The sequence below is a fragment of the Carya illinoinensis genome, chromosome 9 (genome assembly GCF_018687715.1).
Source record: "Carya illinoinensis cultivar Pawnee chromosome 9, C.illinoinensisPawnee_v1, whole genome shotgun sequence".
Taxonomy (NCBI): Eukaryota; Viridiplantae; Streptophyta; class Magnoliopsida; order Fagales; family Juglandaceae; genus Carya; species Carya illinoinensis.
The window spans coordinates 10263301-10288108 of NC_056760.1; the positions used below are offsets into that span (position 1 = coordinate 10263301).

The 24808-nt window shown below is 35.5% G+C and overlaps 3 protein-coding genes across 3 annotated transcripts; 1 reads left to right on the plus strand and 2 right to left on the minus strand.

Annotated features, from left to right (window-relative positions):
- The first annotated feature begins 1712 nt into the window (after positions 1-1712).
- LOC122275683 lies at positions 1713-7321 on the plus strand. The gene is made up of 6 exons (XM_043084839.1): positions 1713-2475; positions 3033-3893; positions 4866-5056; positions 5386-5592; positions 5928-5988; positions 6457-7321. The coding sequence occupies exons 1-6, from the start codon at positions 2260-2262 to the stop codon at positions 7045-7047; spliced, it is 2127 nt and encodes a 708-aa protein (XP_042940773.1). The 5' UTR covers positions 1713-2259; the 3' UTR covers positions 7048-7321.
- Positions 7322-8871: 1550 nt separating this feature from the next.
- LOC122275445 (peroxidase 42-like) lies at positions 8872-11025 on the minus strand. Its single transcript, XM_043084509.1, has 4 exons — positions 10692-11025; positions 10406-10594; positions 9760-9925; positions 8872-9593 (listed from the first exon to the last, which is right to left on the minus strand). Exons 1-4 carry the CDS (start codon positions 10920-10922, stop codon positions 9184-9186), a joined length of 996 nt encoding a protein of 331 aa, XP_042940443.1. The 5' UTR covers positions 10923-11025; the 3' UTR covers positions 8872-9183.
- Positions 11026-17387: 6362 nt separating this feature from the next.
- On the minus strand, positions 17388-24019 carry LOC122276279 (tRNA wybutosine-synthesizing protein 2/3/4). The gene is made up of 9 exons (XM_043085874.1): positions 23154-24019; positions 22307-22706; positions 20992-22185; positions 20657-20786; positions 19225-19460; positions 18637-18772; positions 17990-18066; positions 17723-17829; positions 17388-17644 (listed from the first exon to the last, which is right to left on the minus strand). Exons 1-9 carry the CDS (start codon positions 23899-23901, stop codon positions 17538-17540), a joined length of 3135 nt encoding a protein of 1044 aa, XP_042941808.1. The 5' UTR covers positions 23902-24019; the 3' UTR covers positions 17388-17537.
- Between the last annotated feature and the right edge of the window lie 789 nt (positions 24020-24808).

Here is a 24808-nt window from a genome sequence, read left to right on the forward strand (position 1 = left end):
GTGTGAGAGCCCCATTGCCTTTAGTAGGTGCACCCTCTGGTCTGGGCCATTGTTAGTGAGATCAGCATATTCCTTTCATATTGACTGTTCAGATTTTTGTGCAATTCAAGCAGTCAAATCTGAATCCCTCTCTCTTTTGATAGATATTTTTCTTCGTATTCTGCTACAATCATTACGAGGCATGTGATAATACAATGGAGAAATTTCATGACAATTTAATCTTCGAAGTTTTTTAATTATTGTGTCCCTGGAATATCTGGCCTGTCATCTCTAAATAAAATATATATCCATCTTTCATTGTCGCATATTTCACCTTTCAAAGCTACATAAACAACGTATCATGTGAAGCTAATCAATGTATATAATAAACTAAATATCATAAAGCTTAATCTTACTAAACACATTCCACAACGCAAACAGAATAATATTATATTATATTACCCCCTTCCCACTTGCAATTCTTAAGTTCCAAGGTCCAATTTTTTAATTTTTTATATTTTTTATTTGTTTTGTTTATCTAAAAAACTAGAAAGATAGTGAATCAAGGGGTGCGAGCGTGTGTGTACTCATTACAGGACTCCATTACCTTACCAGCACATTTTTCATGGACTTTTAACCCTGTGATTTGGTGCTTTTTTAGGCAATTTTTCTTAGTTTTTAAATTGAAAAGCTCTGATTAAATTAAGATGGGGATGCCGTATTTTTTTGACAAACAAAGGGTTGCTCATGTGGGTGGGATTAATTTAAAATTAGAAGGATGGTATCCAAGGTTTAGCTTCATATTCCCCTGACACAAACTGCATCAAGAGACAACCATTTAGGTTACCATTGCACGTGAGGTTGTTTTCTAATTGTACCCCACTAAGCATAAAAGCTTATTAGTTGCACGTGTGCATATATTTTCTTAATGTATAATCTGGGAAAAGGGGTCATCAGACTCGCAACTCAAGACAGACACCCAATTTCTATCTTTTCATTCCACTAATTACAACCTTTGCTCGTTGATTTTTGCATTAATCAATTGGTAAATGGGCATTTCTCTTGATTAATTTAGAGCTTTGCTTTACTGAATAAGTTATTTTTCTAGACCAAAAATAAAAATAAAAAGAAAGGGAAAGAAAGAGGTCAGAGATTGCACAAACTGCCTAGATACCAAAGCATATTTACAAGCAGATACAATCACCACATACAGTACTACAATAGAAACTTTTAATCTCAAAAAAATTATATATGATTTGTCATTGATTACCGTGTGACCAGCTTGATTGCATAGGATATATATAAGAACGGCAGGTATGGATAATGAACATTGGAATTCTACTACTATACTATACTGCTACACATCCCTTCTGTCTCAACTCATATAGAGAGACACTCTTTTATTTAAACAATTATTTTAAAATCATTTCCTAATTCAAAACCATTTCATTTCACTTCCTATTCCAAACATACAATTTTCAAAAATTATCAAATCTCAACTCAACAATATCACTATTATTCGCAAACCATTTCAACTCATCTCATTTTTTAATTTAAACAAATAAAATTTTTCAAAACCATCTAATCTCTTCTCAATAATCTTACTACTATTTACAAATATTTTCAACTCATATCACTATCCAAACCAGCCCGTGAGGGGTGTTTGGAGCCCCAAGAATCCAAGGAGGAAGAGAGTCAGAGAGAGAGAGAGAGAGAGAGGCGCACGTGGTGATGCATGCCTTAACCCTCGGCGTTCTCATTTCGATTTACTTCCGAAACTGAAGCAATAATCAAACCCAAGAGTCTCCTCAACTTCCATTCACGTTCATCTGCCTCACCAGAATGTCATCATTGATTATTCAGAGACGTCTTCTACTTCATGTTCTCTTTTGAACTCTTCCTGTCATGAATGACCATGTAGCTTCAACATTAGCATAGTTTCACTTGCACTGATCAAACTATACTGCTCTTCAAGCTCTTTTAATTCCTTCTTTGTAACCCTTTCATGCTCTCTTCTGATCACATTCGGATAGTCCTTGATTATATTGATGCATCTCCACTAAAAAGCTAGACAACCAATGAAAACCATTTTTTTATGACAAAGGTTTTGCATTCAAATGGTCCTTCTTTGACTTTTGCGGTTTTGCTACATGGTTAACGTCCGATCACTGCTCTCATTTATATATCTTGATTTACTTTGAAGATTTTCATCTGGGAAGCATTTCTACGAGGTTTTGATTGGTGGGTGCATGTAATTTTTGTGATTATTGGTATATTTCAATGGTGGAGCTTCAGTCCTGCGCTGGCTTGGTCAATGGTTCTGCATTGTGTGCTATAGAGCAAGAAGTGAAAGGGGAGGGCATCAGTGTTATTGCTGAGATTACTGCCGAGTTACAAAGGGAAAGACGGAAGAATGCTGAGCTTTCGGAGAGAATATCAATTCTTGAAGCTCAAATACAGGAAAGAAAAAAACAATCTCTTCCTACAGATGGACAAGTATGATAGCCTAGTTCATGCTTGCGTTTTTTCTTAGTTCTTTGGTTTTGTTATTTTATTGTGATGTTTGCATGTCTCTTTTACGAGTGGGTAAGAAATCATCTGTTCAATCTGGCTATTTTGTTATGTTCCAAAATTTCTGCTAAGTATGTGTTGATTCGATTGGCCCGAGGAATTTTGCATTTGAATTGAGATGAATGTTAATTTCGCTTTAAAGTAGAAGATACTGAAACTGCTATTACAATACAAAGAAAACAGCATGTAAGATGTAATGAAATGCTTTTGATATTGTTTATGGCAAACTCACTAATGAAACTTAAAGACAGACGAGGGAAATTGTCACTAACAGACAGATGGTTTAGCAATTGTAAATTACATAGTGATAAGTATAGTTACAAATCAAATCTCTTAATATCTGATAAGAATAATAACTAAATCAAATTTCTTTATAATTTGTTTTCATTTTATCTCAAACATGCACAACTGAGAGCAATTATTTCAACGTAACAACTTGTCTTGATCATATTATCAAAAGGCTCACTTATCTTAAATTTCAGGGCGATTGTCCCAATGCAATGGAAAGAAGCATGAAGAAGTTAAAAAGACAGAAAACAGAACGGAGTGCTGGAACTGAGAATGGAAACATTAGCAAAAGTGAAATGGCAACACAGCAGACGCATGACTCGCAGTGTTCACCCCCGGGAGAGGCTAGCCTTGAAGACTGCTTGGTTAGTTGGATGAGAAAGGATGAGAACCATTTTTTTCATTATGAGAAATTTAAAGATGGTGATTCAACAGCAGACTGTGATGATACAGATGATAGTGATGATGAAAATGATGATTATCATGAAGAGGATGATATTAACAGTGGCCATAAAGTTGGGAATATTGATGAAACTTCAATAACTGCTATTGAACGGGAAGAATGTCCTCGTGAAGGTGGTGATGAGGGATTACTTATACCATGTTTGGAAAGTTCCTCTGGTGTTCAGCTTGAGCCAACATTTTCAATTGTGAGCCAAGAAACGAATGAAAACCAAAACGAAAACGGTATGGCACCTGATACACAGCCAGGTTATGATAAGAGGGAACTCAAAAGACTTGACAGGAAAGAGACCAAAAATACTGAAGGACAGAAAGAACTATCGGAGTTCCTTTGTTTTGATAAAGGGGTCTGTCATAGCCTATCATTACAAAAAAAACCTCCAAAGGTGGCTTTCTGTCCAAAAGAAGTGAAGAAAATTATTGAGTCAAATATCCTGTTACAGAAAAATGCTCAGTCTCACACCATAAGAAAAATTATAGTTTTTGCATCTCTCGGTATAAGGCATGGATGTGAAGATATGTATGAGTTGGACTTCAATCATTTTAGCATTCTGAGGAAGGGAGAACCATATGTATCTCCCACAAATCCTGGGGTAAACATTCTGATTTTGCAAACTTTGTTAGTTTCATGAGACCGAATAATTGGTTTTAGTATAGTTGCTTGAAAGATACTGAGGATTTATGGATAGGAGTATTTGTTGGGGTTCCTTGTCTTTGCTGCTGTTTCGCCAGGGGCCTTCTTTTTATTTGATGCGAAGTATGCGTTACCTTTTCATCATTTTGTTTGATTGCCAAGATTGTTTTCCTCAATGTGAAGATATTTTTGGGTCAATTATAGTCCTGATACAACTGAAATTCTTGTCCTGATATATCTGAATGTTGCCTCTCCATGCATCCACTATTATCATTACTGACGTCATATATGTAAACAGTCTCAAAGCTCTTCCGCCTTTGATGCCATGTTGTCTTATCATCAGTAGCACAGTGCTTCCCAGAACATTTGATTAACTTATTTTCCCCTTGTTCTCTCTATCAAGTGAATTAGTCAGCTCTTCTGGTTAACTTGTTGATAGAAAGAGGATGGTGTTTTCACCAGGCAATATCTCATCTGAACTCAGGTAATTTTGTGAGGGGTTGCCACATGGTAGAACAAATTGCTTGAAAGCTAGGAAAAAATATTTTTTGTTTCCCTACTCGCTTTCTGCTTTACTCAGTGACATCAGAATATTACGGGAAATTGATAGGATTTGGATTGGTGCCATTGTGAATTTGGTTGCGTTGATGGGAGTCTAGTTCTTTTGGTGAATATAAAAGACCAAATCGAAGCATCTTGGGTTGCCAAAGAAAGTGAAAATAAATAAATAAAGAACTTAATTTCCAATTTAATAGGAAATACTGGTGATCTCATCATATTACAATACCAAATTGCCTGCTACAAAGCTGTCTCAAATGCATGTTTCAACTTTCAGAGGATGCCCATGGTTGGTTGGCTTCTAGGTTTCTCAAGTTCTTTCCTTAATAATCCTCTGTCAATCAAGGAAACCACTAACTTATCTTATCATCAGGAGCACGTTTTATATGAGAATCCTGGTGTTCGGAGAAAGGTCTTTTATCCCAATCGACAGAATCCAACATTATGTCCTGTTCAAGTACTTGAGGAAGATAAGGCTATGCGACCGTCTGATGCTAGTTGCCCATCCTGCCTATTTCTTTGTATCAAGTATGGTGGAAGAACAAGAAATCTTCCCCAAAATGAGTAAGTACTGTCCCAAAACTTCAACAATTGATTTTCCGCTTATGGTTCCTATACTTGATTTGCATAATCACTAATTGATTTATATTTATTTTCAATTTCTTCAAATTGTATGCACAGAAATATTATTTTCCTATTTCCCCCTTTACTTTAATATCAACTATCTACCTACACATAGAGATTTTTTCCGTTAAAGGGAAGGTTTTATTCTTACGTACTCAACCTCGCCAGCATTGGCAATCAATGCCATGAAGCCTTTTCTTCTCTGAAAATATCTGAAAGTATCCTCTTGCAATCTAATCTAAAAGCAACTGTGAGTTGAATTGTTCCAGATATGTTAGGCAGCGGATGGGAAGAAACAAGCTGAAGTCTTTTGGCCCACTGATGTGTCGAATAGCAATGCTAGTTCATATTCGCAGTGGGAGCTTCTTCTTCAAGGCCTTAGGCATCACACTTCTGTTCATGGCTGGTTTTCCTGACGACCTGGTTCAAAGGGAAACAAAATACCGGAAATTGGACTTACTACAAAAATATTACAGGTATGCATTACTGCATACTCGTAGAAATTATATTTGTGCAATGGAATAGTAGAATAGGCATGATCATTGAACTATGATGTATGAGACTCGATCAGCCACGTAGCATACCTGCATATGTATTACCATCACGTCTGTTCATGATGGATGGCACAAAGCAATGAGGCCATTCTTACCAAATGAAATACTATGCGGACTCGTCAGTTATATCTCGTTGTAAGGTGTGGAGATTAATGTCCCTTATAACTGTTTGTCATGGTCTGCACTAAAAATGCTACTCACTCTTCATGCTCAATCATCTAGAGCTGTTTCACTTGCTGCACATATTCATATTGCAGGACAAATGAAGACGCTGAAGGGGAGGAATTATTTCATCTGCATCCAGAGACTTGCGATAATGTAAGATCACAACCCCAGATCATAAATCCTGTTAGTATTCTTGAGTTGTCAGTCAGTTGTTTTAAATGTTATTATCTGTGTGCATAAAGCTCAAAGATCAATGTGAATAGCACAATTGAAGATGATGCATATTGGTTGTCAATATATACAGGGCTAAGGGAATCAGGCGTCAGACACCTTCTAAAACATTATTAGATATAATTCTACTTTGAATCACTAGGAGTGCCAAGAGATTGCTGAGGATTGATTATTGTCGTTTTGTCCATATTTGTTTTAGCTTTGATTGTTGGGAGGAAAATTTGTTCAGAAAGACTAGTCTACTAGTGCTTGTACATGTTTAGCTACATTTTTTATGGTAAAGATGGCTAATGCAAGACCAATCACCTTGTGCAGTTCTCGTATCTTCAAAATGAACTGGTTGAGTTTTGAAGATATTTCCTCAGTTGACATTTTTTTTTCTTTCATCAGGCTAGTCCTGGTTCTCAGCAGTTGACTGGGAAGACGATTTCAACTAAATCAAGAAGGAAACAAACCATTTCAAATAGTAAGCCTAATAATCTGAAAAGATCATCCGTTCAGCAAACGAAACCTTCAAGCTCCGCAGCTCCTACTCAATTTGGGTTAATGGGCTACACCTCTATTCACACTCAAGCAATGGCAGCACTACAGGCCATTCCATCTCAGACTTCAGTAGATGCCCCTCAAATTTCAAATCCAATGATTCCCAGTACTGCTACCAATGTCTCCTACCGCAATCAAACCCCATACCATGTGTTTCCACATCAACCCGCGAATTCTTTCCTACCTATGATATACTGGCCTCACCCAAACTCTTTTCTTCCTGGACCTTATTCATCTACATATGGTTTCCACTCTTTTCCATCGACTACAAATTACATCTCTATCCATCAACAACCTTATTACAGCAATCCCTCCAGCACTCCTTTCGTACCCAAAACCGTAGGAGGCACACAGGAGATAAATAACGTGGCATTAGATGAAGCTGCTACTGACTCTAACAGCAGTTCAAGCAGTACTGATACAAAAGAACAGTATTGAACCGTCTATCTGACATGAGTTCCATGTAAATGTCCGTCATAGGGGAATATTTTTGGAAGATGTGGTGAAATGCATTTTTGGGGCTCTTCTTTGCAGCGGGTATGTAACTACCTAGTCTTTATTCGATGTAAGTTTGCATTTGTCGGTTTACACTGAGAATTTATTCGAGGGTTGCAGCAGATTGGTAATTGCATATGCAAAATTTTGTATGAAACCTCTGCTCTTTTCTTGGGAAAATGAGGTGGTGTTTATTTACTAAAATTTTATAGGTGGGTGAGTGGCTTAAAGAAATATTCAATCGGTAGTGTCTCTTTATTTCTCAAACTAGTAATAAATCCCATACTACGTCTAAGCTGTCAAAACAGTCCGCTGGTTCGCTGCCAATAGTTGGTTAAGTTCCACCTCGAGATGTTACTGATTTGCTCTCGTGGTAACCATATGAGCTTCATGGTTTACAATCTTTACCATTGAATCACAGAAGCGATAAGCATGAGTCTTGCCTTGGCTATTGGGTTACTACAATCTCAAAATTTACTTTAAGAATCAATCCCTAAAGATTTATTGTGTTAGGCCTCCGGCCTGTCCAAAAATCACATAAGACGATATTTAAATAGTTCAGCAAATTGCTTACGTCCACTAAAGCCACTTTTATAGAATTTGTACGAGATTTACAAAAATCTACAAATTCTCATTTCTCCCTCACATCCCTCTTACTCTCTGATTTTTCTCTTCTCCCCCACCGCCCCACTTTCTGCACAATTAAGCTCTCCTATTTATAGGAGAGCAAACCTCTACGATAGCCTGCATCTTCTGACTTTACTGGAGGGTGGGTGCCTAGTAAAACAAACCATGGTGGGTGGCCTAACAAAATTGGTGCCTAACAAAACAAAGCAACTATGCAACCACTTGCATTTACACTTGGGTTGACTCAACATATTGGAAGTGGTAGTTGTATAAAATAAGTTCAAACTTGAACATGCATACCAGAAATAGAATTAGTATCTCCTGCTTGGCATTCTCAAGATTCAATTCGGCTCTATGCAGCCAGAGGGCCCAAGCTAGCTGAGCTTGAACTTCTCATAACTGTCCTTGAAAATGGGTTTATGTAGTTCTTATCCACCGAGGCAATAGAAAGCATTGAGCAATTCTAAATGAGTAACGACTAGATTAATTTGACCAATTCATTGAGTTATTTTGGCCATGTTTTATGTCAGCACAAGCTTTTTAATCCTAGGTTACTGACAAATGGATAACTCTTTTCCGCGGGTGAGGGATACCCACACCCCTGTTCCACGCTAGCTTCTCTTTGTGGAGACTCCACATTGATGATTATCAAACCCTACCGACCACAAAATAATAGATTGTTGGATGGATAAGGTTACTGCTTGTCTTGGTCAAGTTCGAGCAGGTTGCAGTTGGATGCAGACATGTGTCTACCATGCCTACTCTAGGGATACGTGTCCTGATTAATCGCACAAAAACGAAGTTACAAGCGAGATGGCTGGCATAAATACGAGTAATGCATGACGTGATTATATAGATTAATGCTTGATAAGTTTGAAGTGTGCAAAAGCTCGTATATTTTGAATACGTACGTAGCGTTACGCATTAATATAAAAGCGAATCGTATCCTTACAATTTTTCTTTATCTTTCTAGCATCCCTTTCAAATTTACCTTTATTATTTATTTTTAGTCTCACGATGCTGCTGACTCTTGTGGCCCCATGTTCATTTGTTACCATTTTGACGCTTGGGATCGAATGGCCTTTTTCATTGCATCCCTTTCCATACATGATGCCAGCTTCATGACATTGCCAGAGATCATATGGCATGGATCATCATTATATAACTAGCATCATTGCAATCCATCCGTCATGCATACACCATCACCACCTATCATACATATACATAAATATATGACATATTATACATCCAGCATCCACCATATTGCATGCCCATCACAACATCAACCTCATAAGAAGAAAGAAGAAACCTACAAAAAGTAGTGTTACAGTAGTTTTAACACCACGGCACAATTAAGAAACAAAAGCATCCAGAAAGCCCGATATTTTTCTGCAATTCTCATTCTTCCCTTCGGACCGCAAGGAAAGAAGATCTTAACTTATAGTAGAGCTTTTAATGAAGCCTGTTGGCAACATTGCACTGCTTCCTGATCTCACCGTTTGTACCAGTAAGAGGGTTGTTCTCGGAGAGAAGGGTGATGGCTTTAGCAAACTGCTTGAAGAAGTAGTCCTGGCTCTTAGCCATTTTCTTCACGTAAGGTTTTGTCCTCTTGTCGGTGGCAAGTTTGTGGTCCACTGTCAATAAACCTTTGTTATCCAATATGTTCCTGTAATAATTGTTGTCTAGCTTCATTGGAGTACCACGGTCATTTCTCACATACTGAACAGCCTTGGGGTCTGGGATAGGGTCAGGGCACTTGTACAGCATGTGCTCAACATGGTTAGGGTTGAGCACAGGGTCAACTTCTGGGTATAAACGGTGCACTAGCTTCACACAGTGGGTTCGACCAACACTGTGAGCTCCTGTTGGATACAAGAAGATAAACAATTGAAGTCTTTCGGATACGGATTTATATTCATCTGGCATGAATGAAATCATATATTTTCTTATCTATATATGTCACGTATCCTATGTATATGGACAATACAATGTATATGGGCGTGATGGATGACGGGGTATTATATATACCTAGCAAAGCAACCACTCCCGGCGTGTCAATACCCATGTCAGCAAAGCGTTCAAGGACAACAGAGATGCTCTCATTGTGGTCTGGGAGGTACTGCTCTACCACTTCTGCTCTGCTCTTCCTACCATCTCTTCTTCCAGTCCTGAGAGGGATGTAAGGGCCTCCCAGCTGTACCAAAGTTTCATGCAGTTTAACATTCACATGCTAGAATAGTACTTGCTTTATGGTGAAAAAGAAGGAAATCTGGAATAACCACCGTGATTCTTTAGCTATAAAATGAAAAAAAAGTGCAACAAAACAAGAAAATCAGCGAGAAACTTTAGAATTGCATGCAGTGCGGTTCTGTGGATCGGAAACTTTTTTTTTTTTTTCAGTAGTTCTGTGGATCAGAACCTTTTTAGAACGGAGAGCATCTGTAATACAGACGATGTTCTATTAAGCCTTGGTGAAAGAAGTTCGATTTGTGCACTGTTAGTGTGGATGCAATGATCCAGTATATATGTGAAATGAACAGTTGTAAAGAACATACATTAATCTCTGGACTCATCGGAAAGAAAAGAGTGAGTGGAACAAAGTGGATCTGGAAAACCAGATGACTGAAGGTGAAGTTGAAAAGGAAAGGGAGAACTGAGAGGCCAAGGAATTTACCGCAACAATGCCATCTCTGGCAGACAACACAAGGATGTCTGAACAGGAAACCACTCCGGGGCACTCCCTCTCCACGGCTTCTTTGATGGTGTCGAGGTACCTGAAGTTCCTCAGCCCAAAGCTCCTGTCTGTTTCCTTCTCAGACAAGGTCCTTCTTGTTGAGTCCAGCAGTAGTGAAGCATCACATGACTAGTTTACAAACCATAGAAATGCTTTCATCAAGAACAAACAAATCTTTGATCCACACAAATGACAAAAAGAAGAGAAAAGGCCGTGAACAGGTTACCTGAACAGCACAGTCATGAAAGATGTTCCTCAGCCATGAGAAGGCAGTGTTCTTGTGGCGCTTGTAGAGCAGCTTGACTTGTTCTTGGATAATGTCTTCAGCCTGAGGACATGAATCCTTGTAAAAGTTCATTACAAGACCTGGGTCCTCCTCATTCTTTGCAAAAGCGGGCCTGAGTGACACAGCTGAGAACGACAACAAAGCAAAGAAGAAGAGAGCTTTGGAAGCCATCTCTCAATTCTCACTGACAGACTCTACTTTGGTTCTAACAGGTACTTCTAAAATAAGGCCTTGGATGGATAGATTTTTTTGCCATTAAAAGTAAGGCATAAGAGACATTGTTACTTCACGACAGTGACGACACTACTTTTTTAGTACTTGTAGGTTCTGCAGCATTTACTGCTCAACAGACTAAGTTTTTGACCTTATCTTTTGTTGAAAGTTGGACAAACTTGTCCTCGAGCTAGCAGAGGATACTGAAAGCAACTATGATTCGTAAATTACAATTGTATGCGGTAATTGAGTGGGGTTAAGATATTCAGTCAGGGCCGGCTGCCTAGTTGATCCTACGGTCCTTCCTACTGGATCAACAACTCTTAACTGTTCTAAAAGGAGTTCACTTGAGAAGCAAACTCCTACAGAAACCTCAAAGAGAAGATCATCCTGTCTATGCTTCAGGAAAACGGCTGTGATGGTAGCCATGTACTTTATTTTTTCCTAATCATTTTATTTGTATACAGTAAAAGTATCTATGCTCACCGACCATTCAACACTGGATAAAATTATGGATGTAAGACTTCATGAAGCATGGGACACACTGCCATCACTGTCATATCATTTTATATATGAGAAATATTTTTTTACAGTCAGAAAATACAGTCCACGTATAGTCATGAAAAAAAAAATAAATTAATACGTGACTTATATAAAAAAAAATTATTTTTATAATTTTTTTATTCATGTAGGTCTCCCTGAATATAAAATAATTTTTTTATAATTTTTTTTTATTCATTCCGTACAGCCGACTGCACGCCGACTGTATTTCCCGACTGTATCTAGCAAAGCCCATGTATATATATACACTAGTAGAGGTAACATCCTTTGGACGTTTGTCCAGTGGAGGTATAATTTAGACTGTAAAATAAATTTTTATGTTGTTATAATTTTTTAAAAAATAAAATTGAGATGTTTACTTAGTGCTAGAGTGTAAGTTTACTTGTTAATCAAACAAAATGATCAAAATAAAAAATTGTATAACCTTTAACACTATATTGCTAAAATAAATATTAACAAAAAGAAATCTAAGAATTTTTGTGACACCAAAAAATCATAAATGTCAAATCTGATATGTTTGATAAAAGAAATAAAAGTATAGAGGAAATCTTGTAAGAAGCTAGTATTGAAAATCAAAAAATTGAGAACCAAATAGATTTCAACATAAATAACTTCATAAATTATACTAATCCATATAAATAGTAGACCAACAATTTTCAAAACGATCAAAATGGTACACAAATTAACTCAAGCAAACCAATCATAATATGTCCAAAAATCTCTTCTTTGAAAGTTGATGCAAAAAATAATATAGATAAAATAAAATCCAAACTCATTCAAAAGCTGATCAACAACAACTAAAAGAGGCTAATCACACCCAGAAGTGCCTAAACATTATCAACAACTAACACCAGCTAAGATGATAATATTTATATTATTAATTTAATAAAATTAAAAATTAAAATTTTTTTTCATCTAGTTTTAATTTATTTTCTATTTATCTATCTATATATGCCAAGGGCAATATGTACAGTATGTATAACAAAATGATACAGATAAAAAAGATAAGAAAATCTTATTTTCTTTTATATTTCAATTTAGCCTATATACAATTTCTTTTTTCTATTTTCCCCTACTGCACAGCAAGTCCCAACTTACATATTATTTTTAATATTTTTTCATAACACATCACTGAATTAATTTTTTTTATAAATATTATTATTAAATTTGTAAAAACTACTATTGTATAAATTAAAACAAATAGAATTTTAAAACATTTAACTTTTTATTTTTACATTTTAAATTCTCAACAAAATTTTATTTATAACCCATATATTAGGCATAAATATTTAAACGAACTGTGTGCTAATATCTAGATAACGAAAATTTTTTATAAACATTATTATTAAATTTTGAGTCATTATTGATGTATAAATTAAAACAAATAAAAATTTACAGCAATTTAAATTTTATTTATTTATATTTTTAATTCTTAATATAATTTTATATAAAATTCATATATGAATTGAAACAATTTAAATGAACAATTTGCTAATACTTAAATAATGAAATTTTTTATAAACATTATCATTAAATTTACAATAATTATTAATATAAAAATTAAAACAAATAAAATTTTATGTAGAATTGATATATTAGGTTGAAAAATTTAAAACTTAAATTTAAGAGAAAAAAACATTTTAAATTGTTAATAAAATTTTATGCAGATTTCATACATTAAATGAAAAAATTTGAAGGAACTATATACTAATACATAAGTAATGAAAATTTTTCATGAACATTATTATTAAATTCATAATTAATTATTAATATATAAATTAAGACAAATAAAATTTGACAACATTTTAAATTTAATTTTTCATATTTTAAATTGTTAATACAATTATATGTAAAATTGAAATATTAAGTGAAAAAATTTGGATGAACTATGTCCTAATAGCTAAATAAACAAACATATAACAATGTATTTGTTTTATTTTAAAAAAAAAAACCTCAATTCATCTAAGCCTAAAATTAATCATGTCTAATAACTCGATAATTAAAATGGCACCGTTTTAGGCAACTACCCCTTCCCACAAATATATATTTATATATATATATAATTATAAGTGAGAAATTTATATAAATTTAAAAGTAAACAAAAATTTTATATATAATATTAAGTGAAAAGACATTTTAAATTTCATTTTTTTTATATTTTAAATTCTTAATACAATTTTATGTAAAATTGATATATTAAATGAAAAAGATTAAATGAATTATGTGCTAATAGCTAAGTAATGAAAACTTTTTATAAACATTATTATTAAATTTGCAATAATTATTAATGTATAAATTTGCAATATGTTATAAAAAAATATAAAAATAGAATATAATAAAAATATAATTTTATTTATTGAGCTTAACTATATTAACATATTAAGGATGATAATAAATACAATAAATTGGAACATATTATTTATTTTGTAATACACATATGAATTGATTTGAATTATCAATAAACTATATTTCTATATGTTATTAAGTTTTATGAATATAATTAAATATATAATGTTTTAATTTTAAACGTGGACATGATATTAATAAATCTAAATAAAGCACCTCATTAAGAATTTTTGAACTTCTAGAATACTATTAATAATGTTGGATAAATTATTAAAGTATAAATTAAATGGAATTAAATATTAATAGAACTATTATTTGTTTTATTAACCATAAGCAATAATGTTAGTAAGGACATTGACATCTTTATTAATTTCAAATTTGTTAATACTTTTATTTATTTAATAAAAATTAAAAAAACATTATTCAATAAATATTTATAAAAAAATTAAAAATTTTACTAAATAAATTATTACAATAAATAAACTTTTTATTAATGTTATTTTTAATAACTTCATTGATAATATTATGAATATCAGATTTATTTTCATTATAATATTGTATTTAATCCTAGTGATTAAAATGTCAAGTGAGAAAAATATCTCTCCACACTCAATCTCCACCGTCCATACAAGCAAATGACTAAAAACTCAAGTTTTTGACCAAAAATTCAAGTCTCACCCCCTTACCCATCAGTCTTATCCAGTTATCCAACAAAGAGACAAAACTTTTTCTCCATCTTCCGTCTTCCGTCGATCTCATCTTCCATTTCTCTCCAAGAACCCAGAACCAACTCACCTTCCTCTCTTCTTCTCCTCCCTTCTCATCTTCAACAAACCAGTTCTCCTCATCTCTCTCTCTCTCTCTCTCTCTAGATATGCCCCTGCTAGCAACCCACCGTGACTGGTGGTCCGTGGAGTTGTGTGTGCAGCTGGCATGGCAACGGTGCTCGGTTGAGAAACAGGTCTGAACACATCTACAAAGATCTGAAGAGATCTGTTTTTGGTTGATTTTCTTGCGTTTATTTCAGATATGTTTGTAAAAATTTTATTCAAGTTTTTTTTTTCTTTTGTTTGATTTCTTTCACTTTTTTTTTATTGTTCTACTGTATATTTACCTTTGTATTTTTCACATCTACAAAACATTTTTTTTTCTTTCCATCTGTGTTCCTATGCTTTTTCTGTTTTCGGTTCAAAAGTATTTTTTTCTTCGCGTTTGATTTCTTTTTTTTCTCTTGTTAGTCTGCATTTTTTTTTTACACTAATTTGGTCGTTTTAGTTGGGATATTTTCTGTAAACTACAAATAAAGAATGTACAAACATCGATCTTATTCTGTTTCTATTTTTATTTATGCTGTGATGCATATGCATACTCATATAATGTAATTATATATACTGAAATATTTCACTCATGCAATACTGAAAAAATAAAGAATAAGAAGCATACCTACAACTACTGTTGAGATTGACGAGTGCACGAATCCGAAAGAAATGAGCAATTTTATTTGTTTTTAGAGAAAGTGAGAATATAGAACACAAATTGAAATGAAATGGAAATCTGAAGTTTTAAACTTGTGGCAGACGAAATGACAATATTTTAAGTGTAAAAAGATAATAATATTTAGGCGGTTAAGTAAAATGACAGCAAGTATAGCGAATTAAACGATAGAATGAAAGGGCAAAATCGAAAATAGAATAGTGGAAAAAAAGTCAGGCTGTAACAATGTAAAAAGACCAAAACCTCTTGTCGGCAAAAAAGAACAAAATAAAACGAAAGTCATTGTCAAATAAAACAAAGGGTAAAATTGGAAAAAAAATAGACAAAAATACTATTTTTAAGCTATCAGCACTTTATATATACTTATAGATATAGATATACTGACCATGCCTGCCCACAAAAAGAGTAATCCTGGTTAATATATTCAAATATAAATTATGAGTAATATTGTGTTGAGTTATTTTTACGTATTTTTTAAATATTTTATTAATATAATTAATTATATTAATTTTTTTTAATATTTAACTAATCATATTAATAAAATATATAAAAATATATAAAAATAATTACACATAAAAATTTTTAAGAGCGATACGGCCATGTAGCATTGGCATCTTCTTTGTCTTTCCCAATAAGTATAATATTATTATTAATCAAAAGAAAAGGGTGGGAACAAGGTAAGGCCAGCTCCAGCATATCGCGGGCTCATCAAGACCATTTTGCAGATACTCGGTAATGGGATGCAACAGATAGATAAAAGATATATAGATTTGTTTTAGGACAATTGTTTTAAGATATCTATAAATTATTTTATTATTTATTACTGTTATTTACAAATTATTTCAAGATATTATATTTTTTCTTCTTTTTATATCCCATCATCCTATTAGTAGTTTTCGTTATGGTTGTCATTATCGTACGATTGCGTATAGCTATTCGTTCCACACCATTTACACAGAGCTTTGCTACCGTAACACATCTTACGTGTCATGTTTTTTTTTTTTTTTTCATCTCTCAGCTCAGCCATCTCTCAACACCCCCTCCTCCTACCCGATCTATCTCTTAGATCACCCAGCACGATCATGCGCCACCAGCAATGCCACTAACCACCACCATCGCCACCTCCTCACGCCGGCCACCTCCAACCACCTTCAAACCTCCATAAAAGCCCCCACGCGCAGCCCCCTCTCTCTCAAAATGGGTTTCACCCATATACGGGTTCTCCACCTTAACCCGTTGTATACCGCCACTCACAACTTCCAACCGCCACCTAGAGCCACCATCGGCCTACCCAGCCACCCATAGTCTAGATTTCTCCTACCTGCAGCCTCACTCTCCCATGGGTTTCTCCATCCATTTGGAAGATACCATTGATGTCAAGTGAGGGTGCCGGGTGGGGAAGAGGGTCGAGGTGCCGGGCGGGGGAAAGCATGCCGACGCGGGGCAGAGGTGGGGGAGATGATATGTGGGTGGGGGTGGGGTGCAGACGGAACACGGGGGAAGTAAAATCAAAGAGAGGAAGTGCATTTTATTATAGAGACAAATTAGTCATTTTACTCTAACACCTAAGGTGTGCAGGGGCTGATCTCAAACAGGGACTGCTGCCAATACTTTTTCTTATACAAAAGGGGTAGTGATAGGGTTACACCACTCATCTATTACTCAAGTGCATTTTAAATTTTTTCATTTTTATCTCATTTTCTTTTAAATATTTTTTTAACATTCTTAATCACTAAGAAAAAATTAAAATATATATATATATATATATAACTTTACTAATACTCACTTCCTTAATCATTAAGTAAAAAAAGAATTAAAAAAAATATCAAATACAAAAAAAGTAGTAAATAAGTTGTAATGGAATAGTAACTCTATCATTTTCCTTACAAAAGTGGAGCTTGATTATGCTTGCAGTTTGAATAAAAAAATGTCTTTCCAATTAGTTTACCAAAATCCTCATTTTCCAGCCTATTTCCCAATCAAACTAATATACGTAAATTTTTTAAGCAGCATGCAACATCATAAAGCACACAAGTCTCAACTTCTTCCATCTATCTATCTGAGAAATGAGAATTACCCCAGGTATTTGATACAAAGCGTTCCCCATGCAGGAACAATAAATAAATCAAAATTTATATGGGGCTTTTGGATTAGCTGAAAATGAACATTCTGTTAAATTATTCTCTCTCTGCATGAAACGTCTGCAACAAGATGGCGGATGTGCGGGGCATACCACTTTACTCTTTCCACATGTTCTATTGAAACTTCCCACAAGTAACCTGCAAACAACAAAAGAGTGCAATTTTAGACATCCTCAATGCTTCTTCCTTGGCGTGCATTCCCCAAGAAAACAATACCTTCCGATCTAGCAATTTCAAATATTGACTTTGAAACATGTTCCTTCCACAATTCTTCCTCTGAGTCCTTCACATTCCCATGCACGTGTAACGTCCCACCCTCAATCCTGCATCATCAGTACTACCATTAAGGAGAGAGGGCAGTAAAAAGAAATAACAACTGAATACGCAAAAAGTTTTTTTTGGTGCTAAAAAATTTGTAAAATTAATCTGAATTAATAACCATGTCATCGCTTCAAACTCCCATGAAGGGAACCATATATCTACCTTAATGCCCTAACAGCAGTGACCCAGCTACCCTCACTTGTTGGAAGGAGACCAAGACAGACACGATCAGCAACACCCTGTCAGCAAACAACAAAAAGAATCAATTGCAGCAGCGCAGCCTGCCGTACATGGATGCATTCATGGTAAAATTTTCATTTTCCAGACCAATGTAAAATATCAATACAAATTAAATCATTTCACCAGTATTCTATAAAGAGATATTAACAAAGGACAGTTTCACAAAATGTAGCCAACCAGGCATAAAAGGTTGCGATGGGGATTGGGAGGTTAAGAGGAATGAGAAGCAGCAGCTAAGTACAATCATTTATCTCCCAAACTAAGTTCAATTTCAAGCATTGAAAAAGGCATGCCACTACATCCAACTCTCATCAGACATCGATGGGAAAGCTGGCAGGACATCATCTATCACTCATTCATGACCCTACACATATAAATTATGCATAAATAATCTGCTTTGTGCTAATGTGCTGTCAGTTAAAAAATTTCCAAGGAAAATTTGTTTAAATTTAAATAACCTAATACGAATTCAGTTGTGAAGACTCAGGTTCCAATAATTTGGACAAACAAATACAGCATGACTTATTATTAACGAACATAAAAAACCAGCATCTGATCTCAGAACATACTTTAGGTGCTGTGATCCGGTTATCTCCTTCAAGTATGATACAGCGATCACTCACAGAATTTGCTTGTAGATTATGTTGGAGTGCTTCGATGGCATTGAGATTCCACTCACAAGCATAAACTAATTTTGCATTGGCCCTGTCAAGTGAGGTGACAATAAGTAAACCATAAGTCTACAAATGACCAAAGTAGTTGAATTGCTTGTGTCAGAATAGACAACTAGAAAGCCCCACTCAAAATCATTCTATCATTACTTATCAAAAAATAAAAAAATCATTCTATCAATTCAAAGCTGGAGATACTCCGAGCCAGAATTCCAGCTACTAATGTGCATTCCAGTAAGCCTATATTAATTTATTCTGTTTGCATAAGACTAATCTATACATTAATTTTTTTTAGGACATGTTTTAAGTTGGACATAGAAGTTGAAATTTGACACGGGTAAATACTAGTTGTCCTAACTTCAGTTGCATGCTTCCTAATCTTTGTTTTGGTTGGATAAACTCATTTCATGGATAGATAAGAGGATTCTTGACTAATAAACTATGCCTACGGAGAAACCTTGAGATGATAAAAAAAAAAAAGCATACCTGACAAGAAATGGCAGCACAAAATATCCAATTCCGGCAAATAAATCTACAATTACTTCATCTCTACAATCCAGACGGGCCATACGAAGTTTCTCAGAAAGATTGCCCCAGGAGAACATACACTTTGTAGCATCAAAAGAATAGAGAATTCCATTTTCCCGATGATCAACCCAACCATTATCTCCAACTAGAATCTCCAAAGTACTGTCCCTTGTACCAGTTTGCGCAACTCGACCCTTGAAAACACCAGCAAATTCGTGTAATCATTGTATAGGCAATGACAAGCATAGCCAAGCTTCTGGCAAATGCAATTTAGAGGAGACTTTCTGGCACTATGACTGAACATTGTACAAAGTTTTACAGCTCACAGTTGAACTATTTACACTATAAGACATCATCTACCCAGATGTGTCCACTTTTCTAGAAGAGGAAATTAGGGGAGTTTGAAAAGTATTGGCCCATGGATTGGGATCCATAACATAACTACTTGTATCCTATATGTAATGAGCTAGGATTCCCCCTGAAAGAAACCAAAAAAAGAAAAAGAAACAAGAATAAAATAGTCTTGGCTGTCTAGCAGGTACATAGTCCATGTTTCTTGGAAGTTGTTGCCTTTGTCAAAGATTATTTTGTCTTTGAAAGATGATGGTTCCTTCTAATTCAGCATACAAGTTTAACACATCATCAGATACTAAAAAGCCATTTGGAGAATAATCTAGAACTTAAACAATCTGGATGGATAATAATTGTAATGTGAAGAACAATCTGGATGGATAATAATTATAATGTGAAGAATAATTTATCAAAAAAAAAAAAAATTATAATGTGAAGAATAAAAGATCCAAGTCGTGACAATGTCCATGTTGAAAGGATCTTACAAACAATCAGGATGCATAATGGCATGTATCACCTCTTGGACAGAATATTTCTATTCTGAGAATCATATTTCTGATATTTGCTTTAAGCCTCTAACAAAATCTTTCAACGTGGATGGAAAGAAATGAAAGATGCTTCAACAAGAAGGAGAGAACAGTGGGGGAAATCTGGAACTTTTTTGTATTCTCTTCGGTCTTAAGGGAGAGAATGTTCATGAGTTTTTTATTTCTTTTCAGCTTGCTAGAGTGTAATTAGGTGTCTCTTTTGCATACTTCCTGTGTACATGGGCTTTGCCTAGTTGCATTCGATCAATAAAGTTTATTACTTACCAAAAAAAAATCTTTCGACATACTTATTACATGTAAACCGATATAATTGATGCACAGATCCTGAACATTAAATTCAAACTATTTATGTATGTCCGCGGAGATTCAAGGAGCCAAAATATCTGTTACACTGAATTCACACAAAATGATAGATTTTGAAACAGAATGAAGAAAAGCAGGCATCAACAAGCAATATACAACTTCATATGTAATTCAAGAACATAGCTTACCTGACGGGCAAGGCGATGAGTATTAAGTGATTTGGCAACAATGGGCCAAAGCTCAGGCCCAATTGAGTCCCATACTGGATCCTTGAAGGATATGATAGGAAGCACAACAATATCACCAAGTCGCTCCCATCTGAAAATGCCAAAGAATTTGATATGAGTCACATATACAAGGATATTGCATTCACTTACAAGCAACAAAAGCATTAGAATGTGCAAGCACAGCTTTCATCTAGAAAGGATTCTAACTGAAGAAAAAGTGGCATGTAATGATCTCCCAGTTCATATTACCAAAGCTCATGGAAAACATGAAGGAAACAAAGCAATGAAGCACAAACCTTGTGGGTAGCTCCTCTAAAAGTTGTTCTGAAAGGCCTTTGTGCTCTATCAAAGAGGCCACAGCTTCACTCATTACTTTTAATGTAGATTTTGCAGTTCTTTTGACTTCAACTACCTCATCTACCAACTTTCTGGCACCAAACTCCTCCAAAAGATTTAAGGCTTCAAAACATGAGATCTCATCTAACACGAGTACTTTTCCAGCATATGGCTTTAATACATGAAGGTCATTATGTCCTTCAGATTCATCTAATGAATAATTCAGCCTTTCATGATATGCACCATTAAATTTTTTAGTCACAGGAAAATATATATGCATTCCATCTTCCCTAGAATAAACCTTCCTCCCAAGATCTAACCATCCAAACTTTTTCAATATATCCTTTCCTAATTTTGCATATTTTCTTTCAAGTTGTAAAACCCAATGCGAAGCAATCATATGATTTCCATTCATTCCAGCTGATTCAACCCCCAAATTCAAGCTAGGAGCTGTGGATAAAGTTTGTCCATTCTCGCATCGTGGATGTTGAAAACGGGCATTCTTTTCTCCCATCACTACATCATTCCGATGGGTACCATGCACTTCTCTAATTTTAGAAGGCATAGGATTGTCATTTAAAGATATCAAAGGAAGCAGGTTGATTTTCATGGGCTCGCTAAACTTCGTTCCAAATGCATAACAAGAGGCCCCACCACCAATCATAACAAGATCGTCACCAAAAATGCTGGCAGTACTTCGTACAAACAAATCATTTCCAACAGAATCCAGTGTCAAATGCTTCCATACGTGGATCCTTAAATCAAGTAATGCCAACTCTTGACAATGTTGTCGAATTGGGCAACCACCAATAAGCCCAAGATAATTATTGTACACAAACATAGAGTGGGAAAACCTAGCTTGTGGACTTCTTCCTGAAGTCTTTTCCTTCTTCCATTGACATGTTTTAACATCAAAACTATACAAGTCACCAAGTGCTTTCTCACCATTGTACCCTCCAAACATAAATATTTGAGACCTATATGCTACCATCGAGTGAGAGTGACGGGCACACGGCCATTCCCCGGCAACTGGTAACTCTTTCCACTGCAGGTTCACTGTGTCGAGGACATGAAATGATGAAGAAATTGAATCATTATTAAGTCCACCAAATACATATATCTTTGAGCTTACAACGGCTGCTGCATGCCTATGCCTGTGAAGCAACATATGCATGTAGAAGAGAGAGATCAACCCTTGAAAAAAATAGTTATGTAAAGACACAGTTATGACAGAATGAACAAGTGAACAACACAAAGATAGGAAGATAAATTCACCTGGGAGGAAAAACACTTCCAGTACATTCTGCTAATCTCCATTCATTCTTTGCTGCATTAAGGACCCATACATCAGATAGAATGTTCACAGGATCAGCCCTGCCTCCAATAACAAAGACAAAATCTCCAACCAAAGAACAAGTGTGACCTAAACGTGGAGTTGGACTGCCCTCTACATTCATCGTTTCTAATGTGCCCACAAATGGATTAAGCAGTAAAGACTCATTCCTTCTTGCATGCCTTCCCATGCCTCCGAAACCACCAAATATCATAGCTTTGTTCTCGTTTTTGTTATCCAATATACAAGCCGAGTGACCCCAGAGAAAAAGCTTCTCCACGGGTTCACCGACTATCACCATCGGAACAACAGACAGACAACAACTGGAAACTCCCACCGTCCCTGCCAATGATTCAAAGTCTCAGACTGTTCTTTCACATTAAAAGGAAAGGTTTCCTGCATTCAAACATATATTAGTATGTAATAGCACCACTGAACTCCATGCATATTCACTGTGATGCACACATATAAAGAAAACCAATATGTAGTCCTCATCGAATCTAACTTTGAAATATACAAAGCATAGCGAATCCACTTTGCCTTATTGATGCCAAATGCATTCTGTTTCTTTGTCTCACTCTTACTTAAAAACTCCTAGAATTAATCACTGTCATCCATAAATTAACACTAAACTGCTTCGAAAATCCAGGAAAGCATTTCATCACCTTTTTCATTGCCTCTAATTCATTTCCATTGCCATCATAAACAAACCACCAAATATCACTTCGGAAAATTTACACAATAAAAAGTTCATAAGCAGAAATATGTCATCAACCAATTACAACAAACCTCCGTTGCCAATCAAATTTCCCGAATGCGGATCACCATCTTTTTCTTCCAAGTCAGCGTCCTCATTACACACGGAGTCGATACTGCCAACGAATGCTGCACTCACCTCAGGCCCCGCAAAGCCATCACTCTGCCGCAAAGCACGAAAAAACCCTTCGGTTCTCTTCCTATTAGCTTCCATTTTCTCGTTAGCCACGTCGACGAGGTACCGGACGAACTCGGGCGAAACCAGAAGCTTCTCAGTGGTCCCCAACGGCACCTCCATCCTAATCGAGCACCGAATTGCTACGATTACGCGCTTGCCCGCGCTGGTGATGCCGGATTCTCTGAACCCGGAAGATATGGCAGTGGAGACCAAAGACTGAGCAGAAGCGAGGTCTTTGCACTCGACTGCGACGATGAGCGGCTCGAACCTGAGGACAAGTTCGGAGTGGGGTTGTTGGTGAGTCGACTCTGGGGGGAAGAGGAGGGAGATGACCGAGTCGGTATCGGCTGGGTCGTGGGAGACGAAGAGCCACGTGCCGCCTCTGGCTTTTTTCTTGGTATTATTATCATTATTTGTGTGCTTTGGTTGGGATAGGATGGAGATACGGCCGGAGCAGGAGCTGGTGGTGAAGTAGGAGGGATGGTGGTTGAGGGTGTTGAGGAGAGGGATGATGGGCGCGTCTAAGGTGCCCTTGGGTGATTTGTCGGTCTCGGTTGAGCCCAGCGACGCTAGCGTCGCCGCTTTTCTCTTCTCGAACTCCATTTCGTGATTTGTGCGTTTTCTCCTCGACCGAAAAAACCCTCCAAAACCCTATTCGGTGAGAGTCTTCGCGACGAACAACGGAAGAAGGGGACGAACCGAAAAACGGGGGACCACAGAGTGGCTGGGCTGCTGGGCATTGGTTTTACAAAAGTGGGCTGGGCAGAGTGGGCTGGTGACACAGTCACTCCTTCCCTATTTTACTGATGTAATTTAATAAAATAATTATTTTATATTAATACAATTAATCATATTAGTTAAATATATAAAAAAATACATAAAAATAACTACACATAAAATTTTTATTTAGAAAAATTTTATAATGTTATTAACATATAGACAATAGACAAGTTGGGAGAATAAAATGAGAAGAAAATTTTGTAAAAATTAATAAGATAATTTGTGAATAGTAGTGAAATAATTTATGTTAATATTTTATAAGATTTTGAGAAATGGGAGATAAAGCGTTGAATAAAAAATATTATAAAGTTAAATTGTTGAATATAATTTTTTAATATTTTTTATTTGGAGATTTAAAAAAAAAAATTGTTTGAAAGTTTAGAAAAGTTATAATAATTAGTTTGAAGATATTTGTATATGAATAATGTTTGGGAATGAGATAGAATAAAATGAAATGAGATGAAGATTTCGGGATGGCCTTTTTTTTCCAACAAGCCCTTAACAGCCTATAATGAAACTCCTTCCGTCACTCATTTGTTACTTGCTGATGATGGCCTGATTTCTTGTGAAAGCAACACATTATGCAAATGAATGTATTATGTGCTTGCTTCAGATTTATGGACTTGCTTCCGGGCAGGAAATTAATTTGGAGAAGACTACTGTTAATTAAGAATGTCGAGGAGGAGGTAATTAGTGATATCAAGACTTTGGAATGTTCGTTATTATGAAC

Coding starts and splice junctions, on each gene's coding strand:
- LOC122275683 (XM_043084839.1), top strand. CDS start 2,260: ATGGTGGAGCTTCAGTCCTGCGCTGGCTTGGTCAATGGTTCTGCATTG. Junction 2,476..3,032: donor CTCTTCCTACAGATGGACAA/GTATGATAGCCT, acceptor CTTAAATTTCAG/GGCGATTGTCCCAATGCAAT. Junction 5,057..5,385: donor AGAAATCTTCCCCAAAATGA/GTAAGTACTGTC, acceptor GAATTGTTCCAG/ATATGTTAGGCAGCGGATGG.
- LOC122276279 (XM_043085874.1), bottom strand. CDS start 23,901: ATGGAGTTCGAGAAGAGAAAAGCGGCGACGCTAGCGTCGCTGGGCTCA. Junction 22,707..23,153: donor AAATTTGATTGGCAACGGAG/GTTTGTTGTAAT, acceptor AATCATTGGCAG/GGACGGTGGGAGTTTCCAGT. Junction 20,787..20,991: donor TTAGAGGAGCTACCCACAAG/GTTTGTGCTTCA, acceptor TGGCATTTTCAG/ATGGGAGCGACTTGGTGATA.
- LOC122275445 (XM_043084509.1), bottom strand. CDS start 10,922: ATGGCTTCCAAAGCTCTCTTCTTCTTTGCTTTGTTGTCGTTCTCAGCT. Junction 10,595..10,691: donor TTCATGACTGTGCTGTTCAG/GTAACCTGTTCA, acceptor TTTGTAAACTAG/TCATGTGATGCTTCACTACT. Junction 9,594..9,759: donor GGGAGTGGTTGCTTTGCTAG/GTATATATAATA, acceptor TGTATCCAACAG/GAGCTCACAGTGTTGGTCGA.